This window comes from Ahaetulla prasina, chromosome 5, assembly GCF_028640845.1.
Source record: "Ahaetulla prasina isolate Xishuangbanna chromosome 5, ASM2864084v1, whole genome shotgun sequence".
NCBI classification, from domain to species: domain Eukaryota; kingdom Metazoa; phylum Chordata; class Lepidosauria; order Squamata; family Colubridae; genus Ahaetulla; species Ahaetulla prasina.
Genome location: NC_080543.1, coordinates 64,143,046 through 64,164,330, shown reverse-complemented (window position 1 = coordinate 64,164,330; position 21,285 = coordinate 64,143,046). Strand labels below are relative to the sequence as shown.

The following is a 21,285-nucleotide window of genomic DNA, read 5'->3' as shown; positions in this document are numbered from 1 at the left end:
CAATTTTTGAATCCAAACAATCAAATTAAGCCCTACCCACAAAATTAGCCCTAATCAAGACCCCACCAATCCTGGAGTGCAGGGGGGTGGGGCAAGGCACACAGGTAAAAAATAAGCTAGGGATGGGGGTGTGGAGCTGTCCTAATTACCAGGCCTCGCACACCCCAACACTGCCTCGCCTTCTGCGGCCGCTTATTGCCACTTCTACGCATCCCTGGCCTCCATTTTGCCTTCCTGCCGGAAGGCATCTGCAGCAGATTATGTTATCAGCTGTAGATGCCTTCCGGCAGGCATCTAAAAACAAAATGGAGGCCGGGGCGATGCGTGCGAGTGGGGCAAGTGGCTGCAGAAGTGGGCCAGCAGTGGGCTCCTGATGGGCGGGGCTGTTGGTGCCACGGCCACAAGGTGAGTCAATAATTAGAACCCTCCAAAAAGAATGCCGTCGTTTTTTTGGGGATCAAAAGAAAATAAGACCCAGCCTTCTTTTTGGAGAAACATGGTATTTTATTAAAAATGAAATGAAACATATATTATCCCCTCTGCATTTGGACCCAAATTAAAGTACAGTTGTGGTGTATGGAACCTAGTGTAGATACAGAATTGCTCCTCCCTTTATTCTTCTGTAATAATTGTGGATTGGAAGAGAGATTTATCTGGGTGAATCAGCAAAGCTCCATTTTCCAAGGTAGAAAGACAAAAGATATTTTTTTTTGTTTCGATCTGTGATCATATATGAATAAAGTCTACTTTTTAAATATAAAATTGCTTGGTAGATATTTCTAAAATAATTCTCACACTCCATTTTATAATCAGATGGCATTTATTTTTGGATATAATATAGCGAAGAATTTAATTTTCCTTCTCTTGCACAGTCTTTGTCCCACGTAGTCTACCAGTACGCCGGGCTGCAATAAGACCAACTTTGCGACCAGCAGGAGCATCCCTCCTAATAGTCGAAGGCTTACCAATGTGCTGATGGTTACCACCACCGAAGGGATGTTCTACAGGCTGGGAAAGAGAAGCAATCAAAATCAAGGACAGAACAGGAAGGTATTTCAAATATTAAAGGAACTTAATTAAAATTCCCATTAGGCAAATGACTCTGTTAATGTTACCAAACTGAAAGGAAAAGATTCTGACAGCAATCCATTGCAAGCAAGAACCAGCATTAACAATTTTTAGGAAATGGTTCAATCTGCCGGAAGAAAATATAGTATCTCCTGCTTTCTGCTTTTAAAATGTTAAATTGATAGCCATGTATTAGCTTTGATCTAAATGTTGTATTACCATTTTATATTATACATTTTGTTTGGGACTTTTTAACATCTTGCAAACAGTATAGTAGGTATTATAGTGCAAATATAGAATTCATTATAAAAAAGTAGCTATGATTAAAGATCTAAAATAAAGTATGAACATCAACCTCACAATTAGGTTTGAGAGAGGAGACACATAATTACCGTTTCCCTGAAAATAAGACCTAGCATGTTTTACACGTGCGCCTAATATAAGTCCTACCCCCAAAATAAGCCCTAAAATGCCTGTGCAGCCACCTCTCGCCCATTTTATCTGGTTGCTTGCGGTGACACGGGGTGCATTTGTGTGTGTGTGGAGCTGCCCATGGCTGCAGGGTTCTTGCAGCCAGGCTATCCATGCCCTGACAACTGCCTCAATGTAGCAGCACTATCATTTGCAGCAGGAGCCCACATGGCCGCTGGCTCACTTCTGCTTGCTTGCAGCCACAACGGAACAGGCTAAGCGATGTGCTGGTGCTGTGGCCACGAGATGAGGCAGGGGTGGAAACACGCGCCCCGCACCAGTTTATCTCAGGGTCCCCGCAGACAGGCCATCCATGGCCCAACTACCTTGTCGCTCCAGCACTAGCGTGTCACTTGGGCTCCTGTGGTTGCGAGCAAGTAGAAGTGGGCTGGTGGCCATGCAAGATCCTGCTAGACAGGGCTGCCGCTGCCATGAAGCAAGGCAGGCATCGGGAGGTGAGTGGACTGGCTGCAGGGTCCCTGAGGTAAGCCAGTGTGGGGGCGCACGGGTCAGCTCCATCTCCCACCTCGCCACCACTGGTACACCACACGGCCTCCTGCCCACTGCAAGCAAAAATGGGCCCCCATACATTGGGGAATGGGGGTGGTAAGAGAAGAAATCCCTGAAAATAAGTGTTTATTTCAGAGCCCAAAAGAAAATAAGACTGGGTCTTATTTTCGAGGAAATACGGGTAAGTCAATCTTTTGTTGGCTCAAATAGTAGTGGAGGAATCCCAAGAAAATATGCATTTAAGATGAGGTCCTGACAGTATGCAGACAGGTACTTTAGGAAAGTTCGGTCCAAAGTTCATTCTTTTTCCCCCTGGTAATGATAGTAAAAGAGCTTTGGGGCAGGATTGATTTAAAAAGCAGCAGCTTGTATAGATCAAATTTTGTCCTGGAGACCAAGCTCAGATCATCTGCAAAGATATCACTAACTTTAATTGAAAATAAAAACACACTTTTCCTTTAGGACCAACACAAAATTATGTACTGAAAGACTGAATTATTTCTGTAGTATATGCATATCTTCCTAGGCTTGTTAACATGCAAACCCAAGAAAAGCTGCAGCTTTGTTAAGGCGATGTTGACAGATAGTATACAGACCCATGTCCCCTCCAAGACCTTTTCTTTTTAGGCAATGTATCAAAGTAGTAAATGGAAATAAAAACACATTAGCATGATAAATACAAAAACTACATACGTTCATAGCCACACCACGGACTCGTGGCCAGCAATTTCTCTTTGCTTTGTATTTGTGGTAGGCCCGCCCAGCCTTCAAGATGGGTTTATCAATTCGACCACCACCAGCAACAATACCTATAAGAATATGAGTACAATTAAAACAAAAGATAATCTCCAATAACATTTTTTTTGCAAACACTTACTAAATTCAAAACTTACTTAATTTGTCATATTAAATATCAACATAACTAATTTTTTTCTGAAATAGGAAATTACCATTACATTTTCATAACCTTTATACTGCCAGTGCCATGCCAGGTTGCCCTCGTATAAACTTCAGATATTACAGATTGCAACCATCTATTTAGGTTCAGAAATCTTAGGGATAATATTTACCAACAACTGCTCGATTTGCAGAAGAGATCACCTTCTTGGATCCAGAAGGCAGCTTCACCCTGGTCTTCTTTGTTTCAGGATTGTGGGAAATAACAGTGGCATAGTTTCCAGAAGCCCGAGCTAGTTTTCCACGATCTCCAGGTTTCTCTTCAAGACAGCAGATAATGGTGCCTTCTGGCATTGTTCCAACAGGCAGGACATTGCCAATGTTGAGCTGAGCTGAAAGGGATGCATTTGCATGCATGAAGGAGAAGGAAGAATCATGTTCATCTACAGCAATAAAATAGTTGGCAAGTTTGGTAACATCTTCAAGGTCAAGAGTATAACCTTTTGAGAGCAGCTGATGCTCTTGACACCTAATCCCTAACAAAGATGCTTGGCTTTGAAGGTCTGCCAGACTTTGTGTCTCTTTTCCATTTCATGATATTTTTCTCCAATATCAACTTTTCAAACTATGCAGATGTTACAAGAAATCATAAATGGCCACCAATTGTCTTTACTTACCTTTCTTGCCACAATAAACAAACTGTCCTGTATGAATGCCCTCAGCTGCAATGAACAGTTCTGTTCGTTTTTTAAACCTATATGGATCACGAAAAACAACTTTGGCAAGAGGAGCTCCTCGACCAGGATCGTGAATGATATCCTAGAAAAACACAATTAAATTTGAGAAGTTTGAGAAGTGCATGGCTTCAAAAATACAATTAACAATATTACAATTTTACTTAAAGAAATATTTACTTGTATTCCTGCAGCTCAAAATGACATTTTTATACCCACAAAATAATATTGCAGGGCCACAGAAACTAATAAGTACTTCAAATGCCATGTATTTAATACCCATACTGCAATGATTATATTAGAAAAGATGGGTATATATGCATGTGAAAAGTTTAGATGCATTTTATATTCCTCACCCAGATGTTTGCTATATTTAAATAAGAACTTTAAATTCATATTTTAATTCTTGTATGACCCTCAAAAAGCCTTTCAATCCAACCATCACTTTAAAAAGTCCGAAGCCTCTGTTCACTTTGATTTTAAATAAGCTATTTGTAAGTCTGTTCTCTTTGTATTATCTTTTTTTATTAGTAAAAACTGTTTTTAAACTTTAATAAAATGTACCTTGTTTCAAAGGACCAACCTGATACTTGCCTTTACAATACCCTTGATGTAGCCATGTCTTTCAGCAAAATCAATAGCCCTCAGCTTTGCTGCACCTTTTCTGTGTTTCACATGGGCCCTGAAAACAGAACCTGCACCTTTTCTTTGACCTCGTATTACACGGCCCATTGTGCACTGAAAAACAATTGGAATCAGTTATTTAGGATTTTTTCTTTAAGAACAAGTCCATTATTTAATATATACTCTAATGTCACATATCATTAAAATAAAAACTGTTAAGCTCCTGACAAGATCATAAATAAATCCATCTGTAGCTCTGGAAACTTAATGCATAATTTTAAGCTAGCTCTTTCAGTCCGTTTAAGGTAGTTGGGATAAAATTAAAGATTTAATTTGCAATAATGTAAGATACCTTGAGTTCCTTAGGAAAAACAGAATATACACTGGGTAAACAAATTAATTTGAAAATAGTTAAAACCAATTCTTTCTTCAGGGCTATTTTTGACTTTCCAATCAAGTTCTATTGTACTGCCTGGGCTTTCCTATTGTTCTCCTTTCTAAATACTAATTGGTTCTAACTAATTTTCTTGAGATCAGCCAAATTCTGATCTTACAGTAACAATGTACCAATATTAGCTGCAGTGTTATCCATAACTCAATTTAAAGGTTCCCTCTACCTAGCATTCCATTTTTTAAAACAAATTTCAACAAATACATAAACGTTTTATCTTTCTGTATCTTCGTTTACAGTGATTAAATCAAACCTGAAAGAACTATGGTCCTTTTTAATCTGATCAATTTATCATTTATGCATTCCTTAAACCTCCATTTAAAACATTCAAGGAGTTAAACAGTCATTGGGTTTTTTTTAAACATAAGCCTAATTTTTTGAGCGTTCCAACTCATTCTGTGGACAAGTGATCTTAAGAGAAACTGGTGTTCTTTTTCTGTTAACTTGAAGTTCTTCGTATGCAGTAGCAGTATGAAAAACGAATGTAAATGTTGATCAAAAGGTAAAAATCATTTAATGAGCAGTGGATCAATTGTGAATTATCGTGTAATAACTGAAAGTTGAAAAGCTGACATGTTGCAAATGAAGGGCTTCAAAAACAGCTCGGAACGAGAATTAGGAAAAGAGGAGAAGATAAACTTTTAAACACATCAGAAACAGAAAAGCTCTTCGCCATATTTCTCCAATGTTTGCTCGTGGCCAGAGGACCGGCGCTCGCTTGCCGCGGAAACTAGCTAGCTAGAGAGAACCCGAAAATACCCAACCTCCGCTCTGAAAGGTTCGACAAGGTGGCAAGCGGCTCAATAATACTCCGAGGAGGCAAGGAAGGGGTCACGGAGGCCCGATGGAGACGGATACGCTCCCCTAGATCAGAGACATTCTTACCGCTACCGGAACCTGCCCCAGGAAAAAGAAAGTTGCGGCAATGACGGAACTACAAACTCCTTCCGGCCAAGGCGGAAAGCGCCAACCCAAGCCTTCTCGTGCTTGCTGGGTAATGTAGTTCTGGTACCCGGGAATCAGAATTCGTTCTTGCTCGGTCGCCAATGTCTTCTGAGATGTGCTGCGTGAGTTCAGCTTGCATTTCGTGCAGAATGTGTCCTGTTTTCCTTTATTTCCGGTTGCATTACTTCCTTTATTTATGTATTTCTTTTGTTTGTTCATTCAGTTTCGAGGCCGCCCGATTCCTCAAGGGCTCTGGCCGATTTACGATAAAAATTAAAAGAAAAGAAAATACATCAAGAAAAAAGACAGCTGCCCGGAGACCGAAACCCCGAGGCCAAAAGTAAAGGGGCTCGATCGCCCATCTTAATAAACTGAGGCCAAAGAATTACATACAACTTGCTCTGCAAGCCTTAAGTACCATCATGAGAGCTCAACAAGTCATCATATAGATAATTATAATGATCAATATCACAGAAAGAACACTCTTGAATACATTAGTATAGTATAATTAAATTTGACTAATTTAATAATTAATATTATTCGAATTCCCTAGTGCTGCCATGTAACGGAGTGAGCTCCCATTACTTGTCCCAGTTTCTGCCAACCTAGCAGTTTCAAAAGCATGTAAAAATGCAAGTAGAAAAGAATAGAATAGAATAGAATAGAATTTATTGGCCAAGTGTGATGACACACAAGGAATTTGTCTTGGTGCGTATGCTCTCAGTGTACATAAAAGAAAAAATACCTTCATCAAGGTACAACGTTTACAATACAAATGATGGTCAGAGGGTATATTTTAATCCTTAATGATAGCAACAAAAAGTTACAGTCATAAGTGGAAAGAGATTGGTGATGGAAACGATGAGAAGATTAAAAGTAGTGTAGATTTAGTAAATAGTTTGACAGTGTTGAGGGAATTATTTGTTTAGCAGAGTGATGGCATTTGGGAAAAAACTGTTCTTGTGTCTAGTTGTTCTGCTGTGCTGTGCTCTATAGCATCATTTTGATGGAAGGAGATGAAACAGTTTATGTCCAGGATGTGAGGGATCTGTAAATATTTTCACGGCCCTCTTCTTGATTCATGCAGCATACAGGTCCTCAATGGAAGGCGGGTTGGTAGCAATTATTTTTTCTGCAGTTCTAATTATCCTCTGAAGTCTGTGTCTTTCTTGTTGGGTTGCAGAACCAAACCAGACGGTTATAAAGGTGCAAATGACAGACTCAATAATTCCTCTGTAGAACTGGATCAGTAGCTCCTTGGGCAGTTTGAGCTTTCTGAGTTGGCGCAGAAAGAACAGTCTTTGTTGTCTTTTTGGATGATGTTTCTGATGTTAACTGTCCGTTTTAGATCTTGCGATATGATAGAACCTAGAAATTTGAAGGTTTCTACTGTTGATACTGTGTTGTCAAGTATTGTGTAAGGTCTACCACCATTTCTACAGTTTTGAGTGTGTTCAGTTCCAGATTATTACTGTCGCACCACAAGGCTAGTCGTTTGACCTCACATCTATATACGGATTCGTCATTGTCTCGAATGAGACCAATCACTGTTGTGTCATCTGCGAACTTCAGTAGTTTAACAGATGGATCATTGGAGATGCAGTCATTGGTATACAGAGAGAAGAGAAGTGGGGAGAGCACACAGGCTTGGGGGGGCCCTGTGCTAATTGTACAGGTATCTGATGTGATCCTGCTTAGCTTCACCTGCTGCTTCCTGTTTGTTAGGAAGCTTGTGATTCACTTACAAGTCTATTCAGGTACTTGTAGCTGGTTTAGCTTAGTTAGAAGAGTGTCTGGAATGATGGTATTGAATGCTGAACTAAAGTCTACAAAGAGGACTCTTACATAGGTCTTTGGAGATTCAAGATGTTGTAAGATGTAGTGCAGAGCCATATTAACAGCATCATCTGTTGATCTATTTGCTCAGTATGCAAATTGCAAGGGGTCTAAAAGCGGATCCGTGATGGTTTTCAAGTAGGAAAGCACTAGCCTTTCAAAGGCTTTCATGACTACAGATGTTAAAGCAACTGGTCTGTAGTCATTCAGTTCCTTTATAGTGGGCTTCTTCGGCACTGGGATGATGATAGAGCGTTTGAAACAAGAAGGAACATAGCACATCTCTAATGATTTATTGAAGATATGGGTGAAGATGGGGGCCAATTGGTCAGCACAGACTTTTAAGCAAGAAGGAGTTATCTTGTCTGGGCCTGGAACTTTTCCTGGCTTTTGTCTGTGAAATAGGTCCTGCACTTCCTTTTCTGTGATTACTAGGGGTTGTGAACCCAATGGGATGGGGTCAGTTGTAGGAGGCTTGGCTGTTGTTGGTGTGTCTGAGATGGGGGTTGTGGAGATAGGTGGCTGTAGTTTCCTTTCAAACCTTCAGTAAATCACGTTCAGGTCATCTGTCAGTTGTTGATTTCCTTCAGCCTGGGAGGGAGGTTTGCCATAGCCGGTGATATTTTTAAGAGTTTTCCGCGTGTTTGCCGGTTCATTTGCTGAAAACTGATTCTTAAGCTTTTCAGAGTAGCTTCTTTTTGCTGCTCTGATCTCCCTTGTTAGTACATTTCTGGCCTGATTGTACATCATTTTATCACCTTTTCTTTAGGCTTCCTACAAAATAGGAAATAGGGACAAAATAGGGACCACCTTTGGTGGGAAGGTAACAGCATTCTGTGGACCTTTGGCGTTGTGTCATGCCGGCCACATGACCACGGAGACGTCTTCAGACAGCGCTGGCTCTTCGGCTTTGAAACAGAGATGAGCACCGCCCCCTATTTATTTATTTATTTTATTTATTTATTTTATTAAATTTTTATACCGCCCTTCTCCCGAAGGACTCAGGGCGGTGTACAGCCAAAGATAAAACACGAAATATATACAATTAAAACATTTAAAACATAGCAAATTACAAAAAGGCTGATAATTAAAAATTTAGTTTTAAAATTTTAGAAATATTAATAAAACCCTGAATTAAAATTTAACACTGTTATGCCAGTCCCGCTTGAATAAATAGGTGTGTTTTTAGCTCACGACGGAAGGTCCGAAGATCAGGCACTTGACGTAAGCCAGGGGGAAGTTCGTTCCAGAGCGTCGATGCCCCCACAGAGAAGGCCCTACTCCTGGGGGCTGCCAGCCGACACTGTTTGGCGGACGGCACCCTGAGGAGACCCTCTCTGTGAGAGCGTACGGGTCGGTGGGAGGCATAAGGTAACAGCAGGCGGTCTCATAAGTACCCGGGTCCTAAGCCATGGAGCGCTTTGAAGGTGGTAACCAAAATCTTGAAGCGCGCCCGAAAAACCACAGGAAGCCAGTGCAGGCTACGGAGTAGTGGTGTTACGTGGGAGCCACGAGCGGCTCCCGTTACCACTCGCGCAGCCGCATTCTGGACTAACTCTAGCCTCCGGGTGCACCTCAAGGGCAGCCCCATGTAGAGAGCATTGCAGTAATCCAACCTAGATGTAACCAGAGTGTGAGTGACCGTGCATAAGGCATCCCGGTCAAGGAAGGGACGCAACTGGCGAACCAAGCGAACTTGGTAAAAGGCCCTCCTGGAGACGGCCGCCAGATGTTCATCAAAGGACAGCCGTCCATCCAGGAGGACGCCCAAGTTGCGAACCACCTCCTTTGGGGCCACTAACTCGCCCCCAACAGTCAGCCACGGATGCAGCTGACTGTACCGGGGTGCCGGCATCCACAGCCACTCTGTCTTGGAGGGATTGAGCTTGAGTCTGTTTCTCCCCATCCAGACCCGTACAGCTTCCAGGCACCGGGACAGCACTTCGACCGCTTTGTTGGGGTGGTCCGGGGTGGAAAAGTACAGCTGAGTATCATCAGCGTACAGATGATAACTCACCCCCGAAACCACTGATGACCTCACCCAGCAGCTTCATATAGATGTTGAACAGGGTAGGCGAGAGAATCGACCCCTGAGGCACCCCACAAGTGAGGCGCCTCGAGGACGACCTCTGCCCCCCTGTCAACACCGCCTGCAACCGGTCAGAGAGATAGGAGGAGAACCACCGATAAACGATGCCCCCCACTCCCAATCCCTCCAACCGGCACAGCAGGATACCATGGTCGATGGTATCAAAAGCCGCTGAGAGATCTAATAGGACCAAGGCAGAGGAGCAACCCCTGTCCCTGTCCCTCCAGAGGTCATCCACCAACGCGACCAAAGCCGTCTCCGTGCTATAACCGGGTCGGAAGCCGGACTGGAACGGGTCTAGATAGACAGTTTTCTCCAGGTGCTGGGGGAGCTGCCATGCAACCACACTCTCTACAACCTTCACCACGAAGCGAAGGTTGGAGACTGGACGATAATTTCCCAAAACAGCTGGGTCCAGGGAAGGCTTCTTGAGGAGGGGTCTCATCACCGCCTCTTTCAAGGCGGCGGGGAAAACCCCTTCCACCAAAGAAGCATTTATAATCCCCTGGAGCCAGCCTCGTGTCACTTCCTAAGCAGCCAGCACTAACCAGGAAGGACACAGGTCCAGTAAACATGTAGTTGCATGCAACCTCCCCAGCAACCTGTCCACGTCCTCGAGAGCCACAGAATCAAACTCATCCCAAATAACATCAACAAGATGTGTCTCTGTCATCTCGGTTGGATCACCGCAATCTTGGTCCAAACTATCCCCTAGAGTCGGCAACGACTAGCATGTATGTGCGAGAGGAACCTTTACCTTTAATAATTAATAAAATGAAATCAAATATAGTTTTTGTTGTGGCCTTTTCAGTGACTTCTGGGTACATCCATTCAATAACTGGGGAGAAGACAGATCAAATTGTTGGTTTTTGGTCTTAAATATCATGTCAGAGATAAAGTTAAGGTCCATAATGACTATTAAATGTTCCAAAGCAAGGTGTCTGTAAAAGATTCAAAGAATATAAATAATATTCATTAGTTAATAAACCTTGGCAATTCCAAATTGAATAAAGGTGCTGGTCTATGTTTGCAACTATCAATTTTATCTATACATTATGTCAGATGACTTGTTTAAATTCTTTTTTTAGGCTTTTAGTTCTGAATTAATGTATTTTGGGAAGATTTTGTCCTGAAAGGGAACATAAAAATAATTATTGCTTCATTGATTTGGACAATTGTCCTTTCATTAAAATCCCCCTTTTCAAAGCATTGCCTATAGATCCCTATACAAGAATGCATGGTCTCTGTATGTGGTGTATTTGCTATAGGACAGTGATGGCTAACCTTTTCCAGACAGAACACCCAAAGTGTGCGCGTGCCTGAACCCCCAAAATTCAATGCGCTCATGGCCCTGCACATGAGTCTCTCCGTGCATGTGTGTCCCCCTGCATGTGCCTCAGCTCCCTGCGCATGCACACGTGGGCCCACTGCACACGCCACACCCCCTGTGCATGCACAACAGAGACCCGGCAACCAGCTGGCTGCCAGGAGGTACGCATGCATGCGTGGCGGAGCTGAACTGGGTCAACAGCTCACGTGCCCACAGAGAAGGCGCTGCGTGCCACCTGTGGCACGTGTGCCATAAGTTCACCATTACGGCTATAGGACCATACTCATTTCTTGAGCTAATTTGGAATTCTATTATTTTACCACCATTTATAAAATTTGTCCAGTTTCCCATCATTACTGACCAGAGTTCCATAAACATTACTGTTGCTTTTTGTATCATAATGCAGATATATTACTATTCCAATATAATTCTTTTCTGCATGGCATTAATCCTATGTTGAAATTACAAAGTGATCTTATCCCACTCAAATATGCTAATGCTTTATAACATTCTAAGATACTACTGTTCATGAAAATGTTATGTCTGATGGATAAGTAGATTTGCTACATAGCTCACATAATTTTATGTATAAATATCCTGATCTCCAATAACATGAGAGGTGAGTATATCTGTTTGTTTATTTACAATGTTGGTAAATAACCTCAATCAGTAAAACTTTGGAAATAAACAAAACAAGATTTTTGCTACCAGTTCTCTGAACCATCCGCTGCCATTGCTACCAGGTTGGCCAATCCGGTCTGAACCAGGAGCATTTCACCCCTGCGCCCTGACCTCCATTTTCTCTGGCATAGGGCTGCAGGAGGCCATCACACCCAAAAAGAGAGCTCAGGAGGGCTGCTCCCGGCCATCCCAAGCTCATTTTTTTCTGGCAGAGGACTGCAGGAGGCCATTGCAGCCAAAACTGGAGCCCGGGAGGGCCGTGCTCGACTGTCGCAAGCTCCGTTTTCCCTAGCAGGGTGCTAGCAAAACAAACTACTAGCAAAAGTGGTATTTCCTCATATAACTGATGTTGAGGTGGCCACGCCCCACTGGCTCCCTCGAGGTCAAACACAACCCTGATGCGGTCCTCAATGAAATCGAATTTGACAACCCTGATCTAGGAATACCACAGTATGTTGCAAAGCATGGACCACCACAGAAAGGACTGATGCCTATTCCCTAATCCATGTCTTTCCTGTGGATGTCAAGATTTATATCATAGACTAGGTGGGCAGATTCAGTCTTGTAAAGCAGCCACTAATGTAGCCCATGATTAGTCCTCTCTTGCATAGCTAGAAGGCAGCACTAGATGAGCTCATAATCTTAAAAAATTAAGTATTGGACTTGGCTAGTACATGAGTGGAAGACTGGCAGGAAATATCAGCAATTCAATAGGCTACACCAGGAAATGGAAAAACCATTGCGGAAAAAAATCTCTGTTATGTTAACAACATGGATTTGTTTTAGAGAGATCTGAAGTTCAGATGGGTGGGTTTATCCTAATATCTGCATGTATTCAGAATTACATAATTTTTCAATAGATTTGTGTGGTTTGCCCACCTGCTATAATATCCATTCAGCCATTGCAGTGATTCTGTGATGACTTTGACACTTTCTTAAAGGTGCTTTATGATTTAGGCTATTGTAAGTTGATAAAAATAAAGTTCCAAAATCTAATTCAAAAGGCCGAAAACTGTAAAGAAAGAATATACTGTATTTTTCGGAGTATAAGTTTTTGGGGAGGAAAATAAGAAAAAAGCTGATTGGCAGGTGGATTGGCCTCCCAGAATAACCCCAGTCAGCTGTTCCCAGAGGTGAATTTTAGCAACAGGTTCCTTGGTTGTGAGCTCTGTGCCTTGCTTTTTTTTTTCTGCCTCTGAAACTCCATTTCAGAAAAAACTTTTTTTCTGCCTCTGAAAGCCTCCAAAACAGAGCTTCAGAAAAAAAGCCTCTGAAGCTCTGTTTGGGGGCTTCTTTTCTGAAGCTCTATTTGGGGGCTTTGTTTTTGAAGCTTCGTTTCTGATGCTTTTTTCAGTCTCTGAAACCTCTGTTTGAGAAGCTGGGCGGGGCTACATTTGGAGTATAAGACGCATCCAGTTTTTCACCCTCTTTTTTTGGGGGAAAAGGTGCGTCTTATACTCTGAAAAATACGGTAGCTATCAAAACACTATGATACCTGATGGGGCGTTATTGAATAAGCAAGTGAAATAATTATTTATGATGCTTCCAATTTTTAAAATATTATAACAGGAACTCAATAAAGACTCACAATTACACTGAGCTTTTTAAATGTGCTAAAATAACATTTTGAATAGGAATACTTTTTGCAAAGTTATCTGTAGAAGCCAAAAAGTTCATTTCAGCTGGCTAAAGATATTTTGGGAGAAAGAAGAAGTATTAGATGTGTTCACTCGAGTTACCTAGTAAAAGGAAGGATAAAAACCTAATAAATCAATACTTTTTCTTAAAATACACTACTTGTACAATTTGTACCACTGCACTCAAAAGTAAGCACCACTGAATGTAATGGAACTTTTCCAATAATAATGCATAAAAGTAAAATTACATCCCATAAATTTAATTCTGATAAACTTTAAAAATTACCAATAGTTTATTCAATTATTTATTTATTTCATTAAGTGTATTATAGCCATTCACTCCAAAAGACTGAGTGGCTTACAAAATCTAAAGTAAACAAATTAAAAACATAGATAAAAGAAAACTGCCCAGACTAAAATCAGTCATTAAAATGAAAAGAAACCTCCCATCTCCTCACACACATCAGTGGTGGGTTGCTCCCAGTTCGCACTGGTTTGGGAGAACCGGTAGTAAAAATTTGCTGTCAGTCGCAGAACCGGTAGTAATGGCTGGCTGGCCACGCCCCCAAACCGCTCCCCTGGTCACCGCTCACTTATCCCAGCCGCCATGTTTGTTGCCACCATATTGGCTGCAAAGCTTGCTGGGCCGGGCAGCCCCCTCCTGCCTGCCAACAACTCCGAAATACGCCGCCGAGGCTGCTGGCTTCGCCCTCTCCACCGCCACTGCCCTCTCCTGCCGAGGCTGCTGCTACCGTCTCCTGCCACCACCGTTGCCTTTCCTTCAGAGGCACATGGAAGATCTAGAAGGTAAGGTCAATGCTGGCAGCGGGGGAGGGTGACCCGCTGCGCTTGGCCAAAAAGCCGTCTTGGGGGGACATGGCAAGGCTCACAGCTGAGCCGGGTGATCGTCAGAGCCTTTTTTTACTTTTAAAAGCATTTTTTCACAACCTGTTCGCCCAAATATGTTGTAAAAAATGTCCCTGTTTTCCCGCCCCCTGGTGATGGCAAACATTTAACACTACTTGTAATATTTATAACAAAAAATCCTAACCATAACAACAAGATTATTCAAAGCCAAAGTATTAAGACTTTTGCTGAATGGCACATAATATACTGCAATAGGGAATGGCGGGAAGGGGGGGTGAGAGGGAGGGAGGGAACTGGGAATGAGATGGAAGGATGGCTGGAAGGAAGGAGATGGGACTGAGAGGGGAGGGGAGGAAGGAAGAAAGGAGCTGGAAATAAGATGGATGGAAGAAGATGGGAAAGAGAGAGGAGGAGGGAAGAATTGTTTGTGGCCCCAAATAACTTTTAGGAAGGAAGGGAGGAAGGGAGGGAGAAAGGAAATATTCTAATACATTATTATTAGTATGTTTATTAGGAAGATACATTCAAATATTAAGAACTGAACATCTTTCTTTCTTTCTTTCTTTTTTTCTTTCTTTCTTTCTTTTTTTCTTTCTCTACTATATTGTTTTGCTCATTTCCACATTCTTTAAAAAAATTAATTTCTCTAAATGGGATCATTTATAGTCAAGTTAATGAATCTGAGCTAAAGCTTTTGTCATGGAGTACAGTCAGTTTTGAACAAGATTTCTAGAGCAGGGGTGAAATCTATTTTTTTGCTACTGGTTCTATGGGCGTGGCTTGGTGGTCCTGTGACTGGGAGGCCATGGCTAACTTGACATCACTCACGTCACTCACTGTTAGAGCCAGGAGCTCCACATTCTGACACAGAAGCACATTCTGTCTTTCACAGAATGTCACAGAAGCCAGGAGCTGCACAAAAGCACATTCTGCCTTTCTGAAGCCCCCAACACTTTGAGTTTCCCTCTGACTTGACTGCCTAAGCGAACCTTGGAGCCTTCTCTTGCCCTGCTCTTCATCCCGGAGGGCCGTGCATCCCTCAGTGCCAATCCACTGTACAAACCAGCCATCCTGTTTCTGCAAAGAGGGGAGGGGGATTCTGCAAAAAAAGCTGCCTTCCACCTGGGCCTCCTGCAGCAAAAAGTGCCTAGTCGTGTGCCCTTTCCTCAAATGGGCTGTGCATGGGATGCTTGGAGAGCGAGCAAATAAGAGAGCTCTCCAACCTCTGTTTTTGCGCGTGTGTGTGAGGAGGGAGGGAGCGATCTGAAGCCAAGGCACCCAAACTTCTGGCAGCGGTGGGGGTGGCTTCTGAGCAGCTCTTAGCCAGCCAGCTCCACCTGACCTACTCCCTGAATCTCATCGTTCTCACACACCCCCCCCACTCAAGCAGCTGCTTCCCTGCTCAGCCCCAACAAGCTATGCATCCATGGTGCCCGCACCAGCATCCCGAGAGAAGCAGAGAAGAAATGCCTCTGCCAGAAGTTTGGGTGCCCCCACTGCTGCCAGAAGTTTGGGTGCCTTGGCTTCAGATCGCTCCCTCCCTCCCTCACACACACGCACAAAAACAGGTTGGAGAGCTCTCTTGTTCTCTCTCTCTCCAAGCACCCCATGCACCGCTCATTTGAGGAAAGGGCAGGGGTGAAATCTAATTTTTTTTGCTACCGGTTCTGTGGGCGTGGCTTGGAGGCAGCGTCATGTGACTGGGTGGGTGTGGCTATGTGACTGGGGGATCAAAAGACAGAAACTCACTAACAATGTTCTGCTGGAGCAGGGTTGGACTAGATAAAAGGTCTCCAACCTTGGCCACTAAGACTTGTGGACTTCAATTCTCAAGAGTTCCTCAGCCAGCTGGCTGAGGAATTCTGGGAGTTGAAGTCCACAAGTCTTAAAGTGACCAAGGTTGGAGACCCCTGAACTAGATGACCTCCAGGTCACTTCTAGCCCTGGATTATCCTCTGCAGCTGCATCTAGTGCCAGGTTTGTACCCCTTCCTTCCTCTCCTTTCTTCTTTCCCTGCCTCCCTCCCTCCCTCCTCTCTCTCTCTCTCTCTCTCAAAAATGACCCCCACACACACCCCGTTTTTCCTCCCAGCCTACCTGAAGCCTGCTAGCCACACCAAAAAATGGGGGGGGGGAATCCATTTTTCCTCCCAGCAGGCTTCAGGGAGCCTGCTGGGAGGAAAAATGGACTTCCCCACCCATTTTTTGGCTAGCACCCAGCTGAGCCACGCAATCATCGGAGTTTTTTTTTACTTTTAAAAGCTTTTTTTTCAGAAGAAAAAATGCTTTTAAAAGTAAAAAAAAAAACCTCTGATGATTGCATGGCTCAGCTAGGGCGGGGGAGGGGCAGGGATTTTTGCTACCAGTTCTCTGAACCACCCGCCGCCATCGCTACCAGTGTGAACCAGGAGCATTTCACCCCTGGGAAAGGGCACACATGGCTGGGCGCATTTGGCTGCAGGAAGAGGCGCGCCACAATGGGGTTATTTTGTTCACCGCGGTGGTGCTTCGGGAGGGCAGGCGAATGTCTGCAGCTGACAATTATAATGAATATATCCACCTGCCCTCCCGAAACACCACCGCGGTGAACAAAACAACCCCATTACTATGGATGCATAGCTTGTCGGGGCTAAGCAGGGAAGCCACTGCTTGAGGGGTAGGGGGGTGGCAAGTAAGCTGCTAGCTCCTTCCCCACAGCCCTATCATGCTTACCTGTCTTCCACACTGCCTTCCCGGCATCCTGGTGGCCAGCTTATGAAGGCAGACAAGCAGAAGCCCATGTACTAGTTGCTAGCTCTGTCCCCGCAGCCCCGCCATGCTTGCCTGCCTTCCACATGGGCTTCCGCTTGCCTGCCTTTGCAAGTTGGACACTGGGACACCAGGAAGGCAGTGTGGAATGCACCGTGGAAGGCAGGCAAGCATGGCAGGACTGTGGGCCATGGACCGATTTGGGGGCATGGCCAGCCAGCCATTGCTCCTGGTTCGGCGAACCAGCCCCAATCTCCACTACCTATTCGCCCAAGCCAGTCTGAACCAGGAGCATTTTAACCCTGTTTTAGAGGTCCTTTATATGTGATTCCTAAAATGTGAGAGAGAGAGAGAGAGAAAAGAAAGAGACAAGAAAGATAGATGGATGGATGGATGGATGGATAGATAGATAGATAGATAGATAGATAGATAGATAGATAGATAGAAAGAAAAAGAGGAAGAGGAAGGAAGAGAGAGAGAGAGAAAGAAGCGGAAGTAAGGACCACAAACCCTGGCACTAGACATGGCTTCAAAAGAGCTTTGAAACAGGACAGCAATCTAGGGCTGGAAGAGACCTTGGAGGCCATCTAGTACAATCCCCTGCTCCAGCAGGAAACCTTATATCATCTGGATTATTTTGGTACCCCTAATACAGAAGAACATTGCCAGAAAGGAGAAGGAGTTTACTAGGACAAGGTTGCCATGCAGAGGAAGGCAGAGATAGTCCTTGACTTATGACCACAATTGAGCCCAAAATTTTGGTTGCTAAGCAAGAGCGTGGTTAAGCAGAAAGTGGACTCTGGGTGTGTTTTTCCAAATGTAGTTAAGTGAGGTTGAATGTGTATAGTTTTAGAAGAGCTGTGTGTGTGTTGTGTATATACACATACAGTATACTGTATACAGTAGATAATGTATCTTTTTGTGTGCCTATACACACTATACCAGGGGTCCCCAACCTTTTGCACCTCAGGGACCACCAAGTTCATAATTTTAAATCCTGCGGACCACTAATACGAATCCAGCACGCCGCTTGCTGAAGTGCCTGGACTCCCAGTGACGGGATGGGGTCCTTCAAGCACTCTCCCTCCTCTCTTTTTCTCTCTCTCTCTCTCCCCCACTCGCTCTCTCTCATTCTGATTCTCTCTTTCATTCTGTCCTCTCTCTCATTCTCGCTGATTCTCTTTCATTCTCTCTCTCTCTGTGTCTCTCATTCTCATTCTCATTCTCTTTCACTCTCTCATTCTCTCTCTTTCTCTCTCATTCTCTCTCTTTCTCTGTCTCATTCTGATTCTCTCTCTCTCTCTCATTCTCTGTCTCTTTCTCTTTCTTTCTCTCTCTCTGTCTCTTTCTCTTTCTCATTCTCTCTCTGATTCTCTCTCTCTCTCATTCTCTTTCTCTCTCTCATTTCATGGGCTAGCCAGTGTCTTGGGACACTGAGAGGAAGTCAAGCATCTCCCTGAGAGACCAAGGTACGCAGAGCACCAACAAGGGCCGGAAGAAGTGTGAGAGCGAAGCACTACTTGCACTTGTGCAGCATCAGCATTCTCCCTTAGTATATTTCTGCCAGCCAGTGGCACAAAGCAGCCCTCATCTCCTGTCGCTTGGGACTCGGAGTGGTAAACAGCATCTGGTCCGGGGAGCAGCCAGGTTTGGCTCTCCATTGCAGACGCCAGATCAGGCTCCTGCAAGCTCTTGTCTCTCAAGGAGCGCTCGCTGAAGCAATGTGGGAAACTTTGGTCGGGCTCCTCGAGAGACAAGAGCTTGCAGTGGGCCGATGTGGTGTCCGCAATAGAGAGCAAAATCCGGCTGCTCGCCGGACTAGTCGCCATTTACTGCTCTGAGTCCAAAGCGGTAGGGGATGAAGGCTGTTTTGCACCACCGGCTGGCGCAAATACACTGAGGTGGATTGCTGATGCTACGCAAGTGCAAGTAGTGCTTCGCTCCCGGAGCTTCCAGCCATCGCAATCGCTGCTTCGGTTCACTTGCACTGCCCACTCCCCCATGTGGGAACAGCACCATTATTTCATTCCAGATGGAGAGGGCTGCGCTTTTTGCGTATTGCAAAAGTTCTGCAAAGTTGCACATTGCACGTTCTGCAAAGTTGCACATTGCACGTTCCACCCTAGGGCAGAGATTTCCAGCCCCGCCATGGCCGATCCCATATTCCAGAGCTGTAGTAGTCACACTCACAGGACTGGCCCATTGGTCATCCCGGAGCAGCTCCTCCACCAGGGTGCACTGGCAAAAATATGAAGATTTCTCCACGGACCACCAAAATTTTCTCACAGACCACCAGTGGTCCGTGGACCACTGGTTGTTGACCGCTGCACTATACTATGTAATATGTATGTACACATATGGCATATATCGGGGTGAAATGCTCCCGGTTCGGACCGGATTGCGCGATCCGGTAGCGATGGGGACAGGTAGTTCGGAGAACCGGTAGCAAAAATCCCTGCCCCCCCACACTGCCCACACCTCGCTGTTCTTCTTCTCTGTCCCTGAAGCGCTCGGTGGTGATATAGCTGCAAACGGCCTTAAATGACTGCCGCGGCACTTCAAAGGGCCACACTACAGCTGATCAGCGCTGTAGTATTTTTAAAGAAGGTAGACCAGGGCCTGTCAGTAAAAGGCAATTGGTAGACCAGGGTCTGTTTTTAAAGAAGGTAGACCAGGGCCTCTCAGTAAAAGGCAATTGGTAGACTGGGGCCTCTCACTAAAAGGCAATTGGTAGACCAGGGCCTCTATTTTTAAAGAAAGTAAACCGGTGCCTCCCAAGTTTTGTATACTTTATTATTTTTATTATTTATTATAATTGACCATGCCCATTCAGTCACCTGACCACCAAGCCACACTCACCAATTAAGCCACACCCACAGAACCCGTAGGGAAAATTTTTAGATTTCACCCCTGGCATATATACATAGGATTAAATAGTATATTTTGGATGTTCAGTAGTAGTAAATAAATAGACAGAAATTGTATCTCATTGAGACCTTTGATGTGAGGATAAACCAGGCACCCTAACCCTAACCTTTGATGTGAGTGACGTCAAGTTGGTCACGCTCACCCAGTCACATGACCACCAAGCCACACCCATCTAGTCACATGACCACCAAGCCACGCCCTCCAAACAAGCCACGCCCACATAACCGGTAGTAAAAAAAATTGGAACCCACCCCTGACACACATACATATTAAACCAGAGTGAAGACAAAAGACAAGTTTCTAGGGATCTTTGGAACCTCAGGAGAGTGGGTGCCAGCTGGGGAGATGCTTCTCCAGAGGGTAGGAGCCATGACAGAGAAAACAGTTTCTTTGATCCCACAAAATGACAACATTTAAAAGAAGTGACTGGAAATGTACCCCTTTTCCAAACTCAGCGGACAGCCAGAAACAGTGGGAAAGAGATAAGCAAGCAATATACTATGAAGGACATTAAAGGTAACAACTAACACCTTGAAGGCAACCGACAGCCATGAAGCCCACATAGCTATGGTAACATAAAGGCACAATAAGTGCCCATTACTGTTTGTGCTGCTGCATTTGTAGACTTTGAAAGGTCTTCAAAGACAGCCGCATATAGAGCCCATTTCAGTGAGCCAGTTGCTAGGTGGTGAGGGTATGGATGACAGTCTGCAGGCCTGGTTGAGAAAAGACCTCAGCTGTCACACAAGATATATCTATGGAGAGTTGGGTACCCACATCTGCCACATGGCCTTTTATTTGGCTCTCTATGTTTTACAACAGAATTTTTAATTATTTCCTGAGCATAAAATTATTAAAAAATAATATTAATTGTACAATATAATACATTATTACCTCCATACAGGGCAACATACTGGAATTCAATATAATGCAAACATAAACAACAGAAAATAATCCAGTGTCTTAAACTTTAAAAGAGTTGATTTTAACAAATTTAGGAAAAGCCTAGGAAAGATTCCATGGATGAAAATCCTAAAGTGGAAAACAACTCAAGAAGCATGGGAAACTCTGAAAAATGCAATCATAAAAGCCCAGTCCAACACAATACCACTGAAAAAAAAAAACCCAAGAAATTCATGACGAAACCAGCATAGATGCACGAAGGTCTCTCAGACGAACTGAAAGACAAAAAGTACGAATACAAAAAAGGGAAAAAGGGACACTTAATTAAGGCTGATTTTCAGCAGATAGCCAGAATATGCAAAGATGAAGTCAGGAAAGCTAAGGCTCAGAATGAACAAAAACTTGTAACGAAAGTCAAAGATAATTTTAAAAGTTTCTTTCAACATATAAATAACAAGAAAAAAGTTAAGGAAACAGTAGATCCACTAAAGAGAGAAGATAGCAAGAAGTAACAGGCAGTAGGGAGAAAGCAGAGCTGCTTAACTCAATCTTTGCATCAGTCTTCAC

General features: G+C 43.8%; 1 protein-coding gene and 1 long non-coding RNA gene across 2 annotated transcripts in view; one reads left to right on the top strand and one right to left on the bottom strand.

Moving 5' to 3' along the window:
- Nucleotides 1-801: 801 nt before the first annotated feature.
- On the bottom strand, nucleotides 802-5,779 carry RPL8 (ribosomal protein L8). Its single transcript, XM_058186139.1, has 6 exons — nucleotides 5,641-5,779; nucleotides 4,275-4,418; nucleotides 3,624-3,765; nucleotides 3,120-3,338; nucleotides 2,743-2,858; nucleotides 802-1,008 (listed from the first exon to the last, which is right to left on the bottom strand). The coding sequence occupies exons 2-6, from the start codon at nucleotides 4,410-4,412 to the stop codon at nucleotides 850-852; spliced, it is 774 nt and encodes a 257-aa protein (XP_058042122.1). The 5' UTR covers nucleotides 4,413-4,418; nucleotides 5,641-5,779; the 3' UTR covers nucleotides 802-849.
- The window catches only part of LOC131199887 (uncharacterized), a 35,659-nt gene continuing 20,121 nt past the window's right edge, over nucleotides 5,748-21,285 (top strand). Inside the window, exon 1 of the long non-coding RNA XR_009155463.1 lies at nucleotides 5,748-5,822. This is a non-coding gene — a long non-coding RNA (uncharacterized LOC131199887). The remainder of the gene's footprint in view (nucleotides 5,823-21,285) is intronic.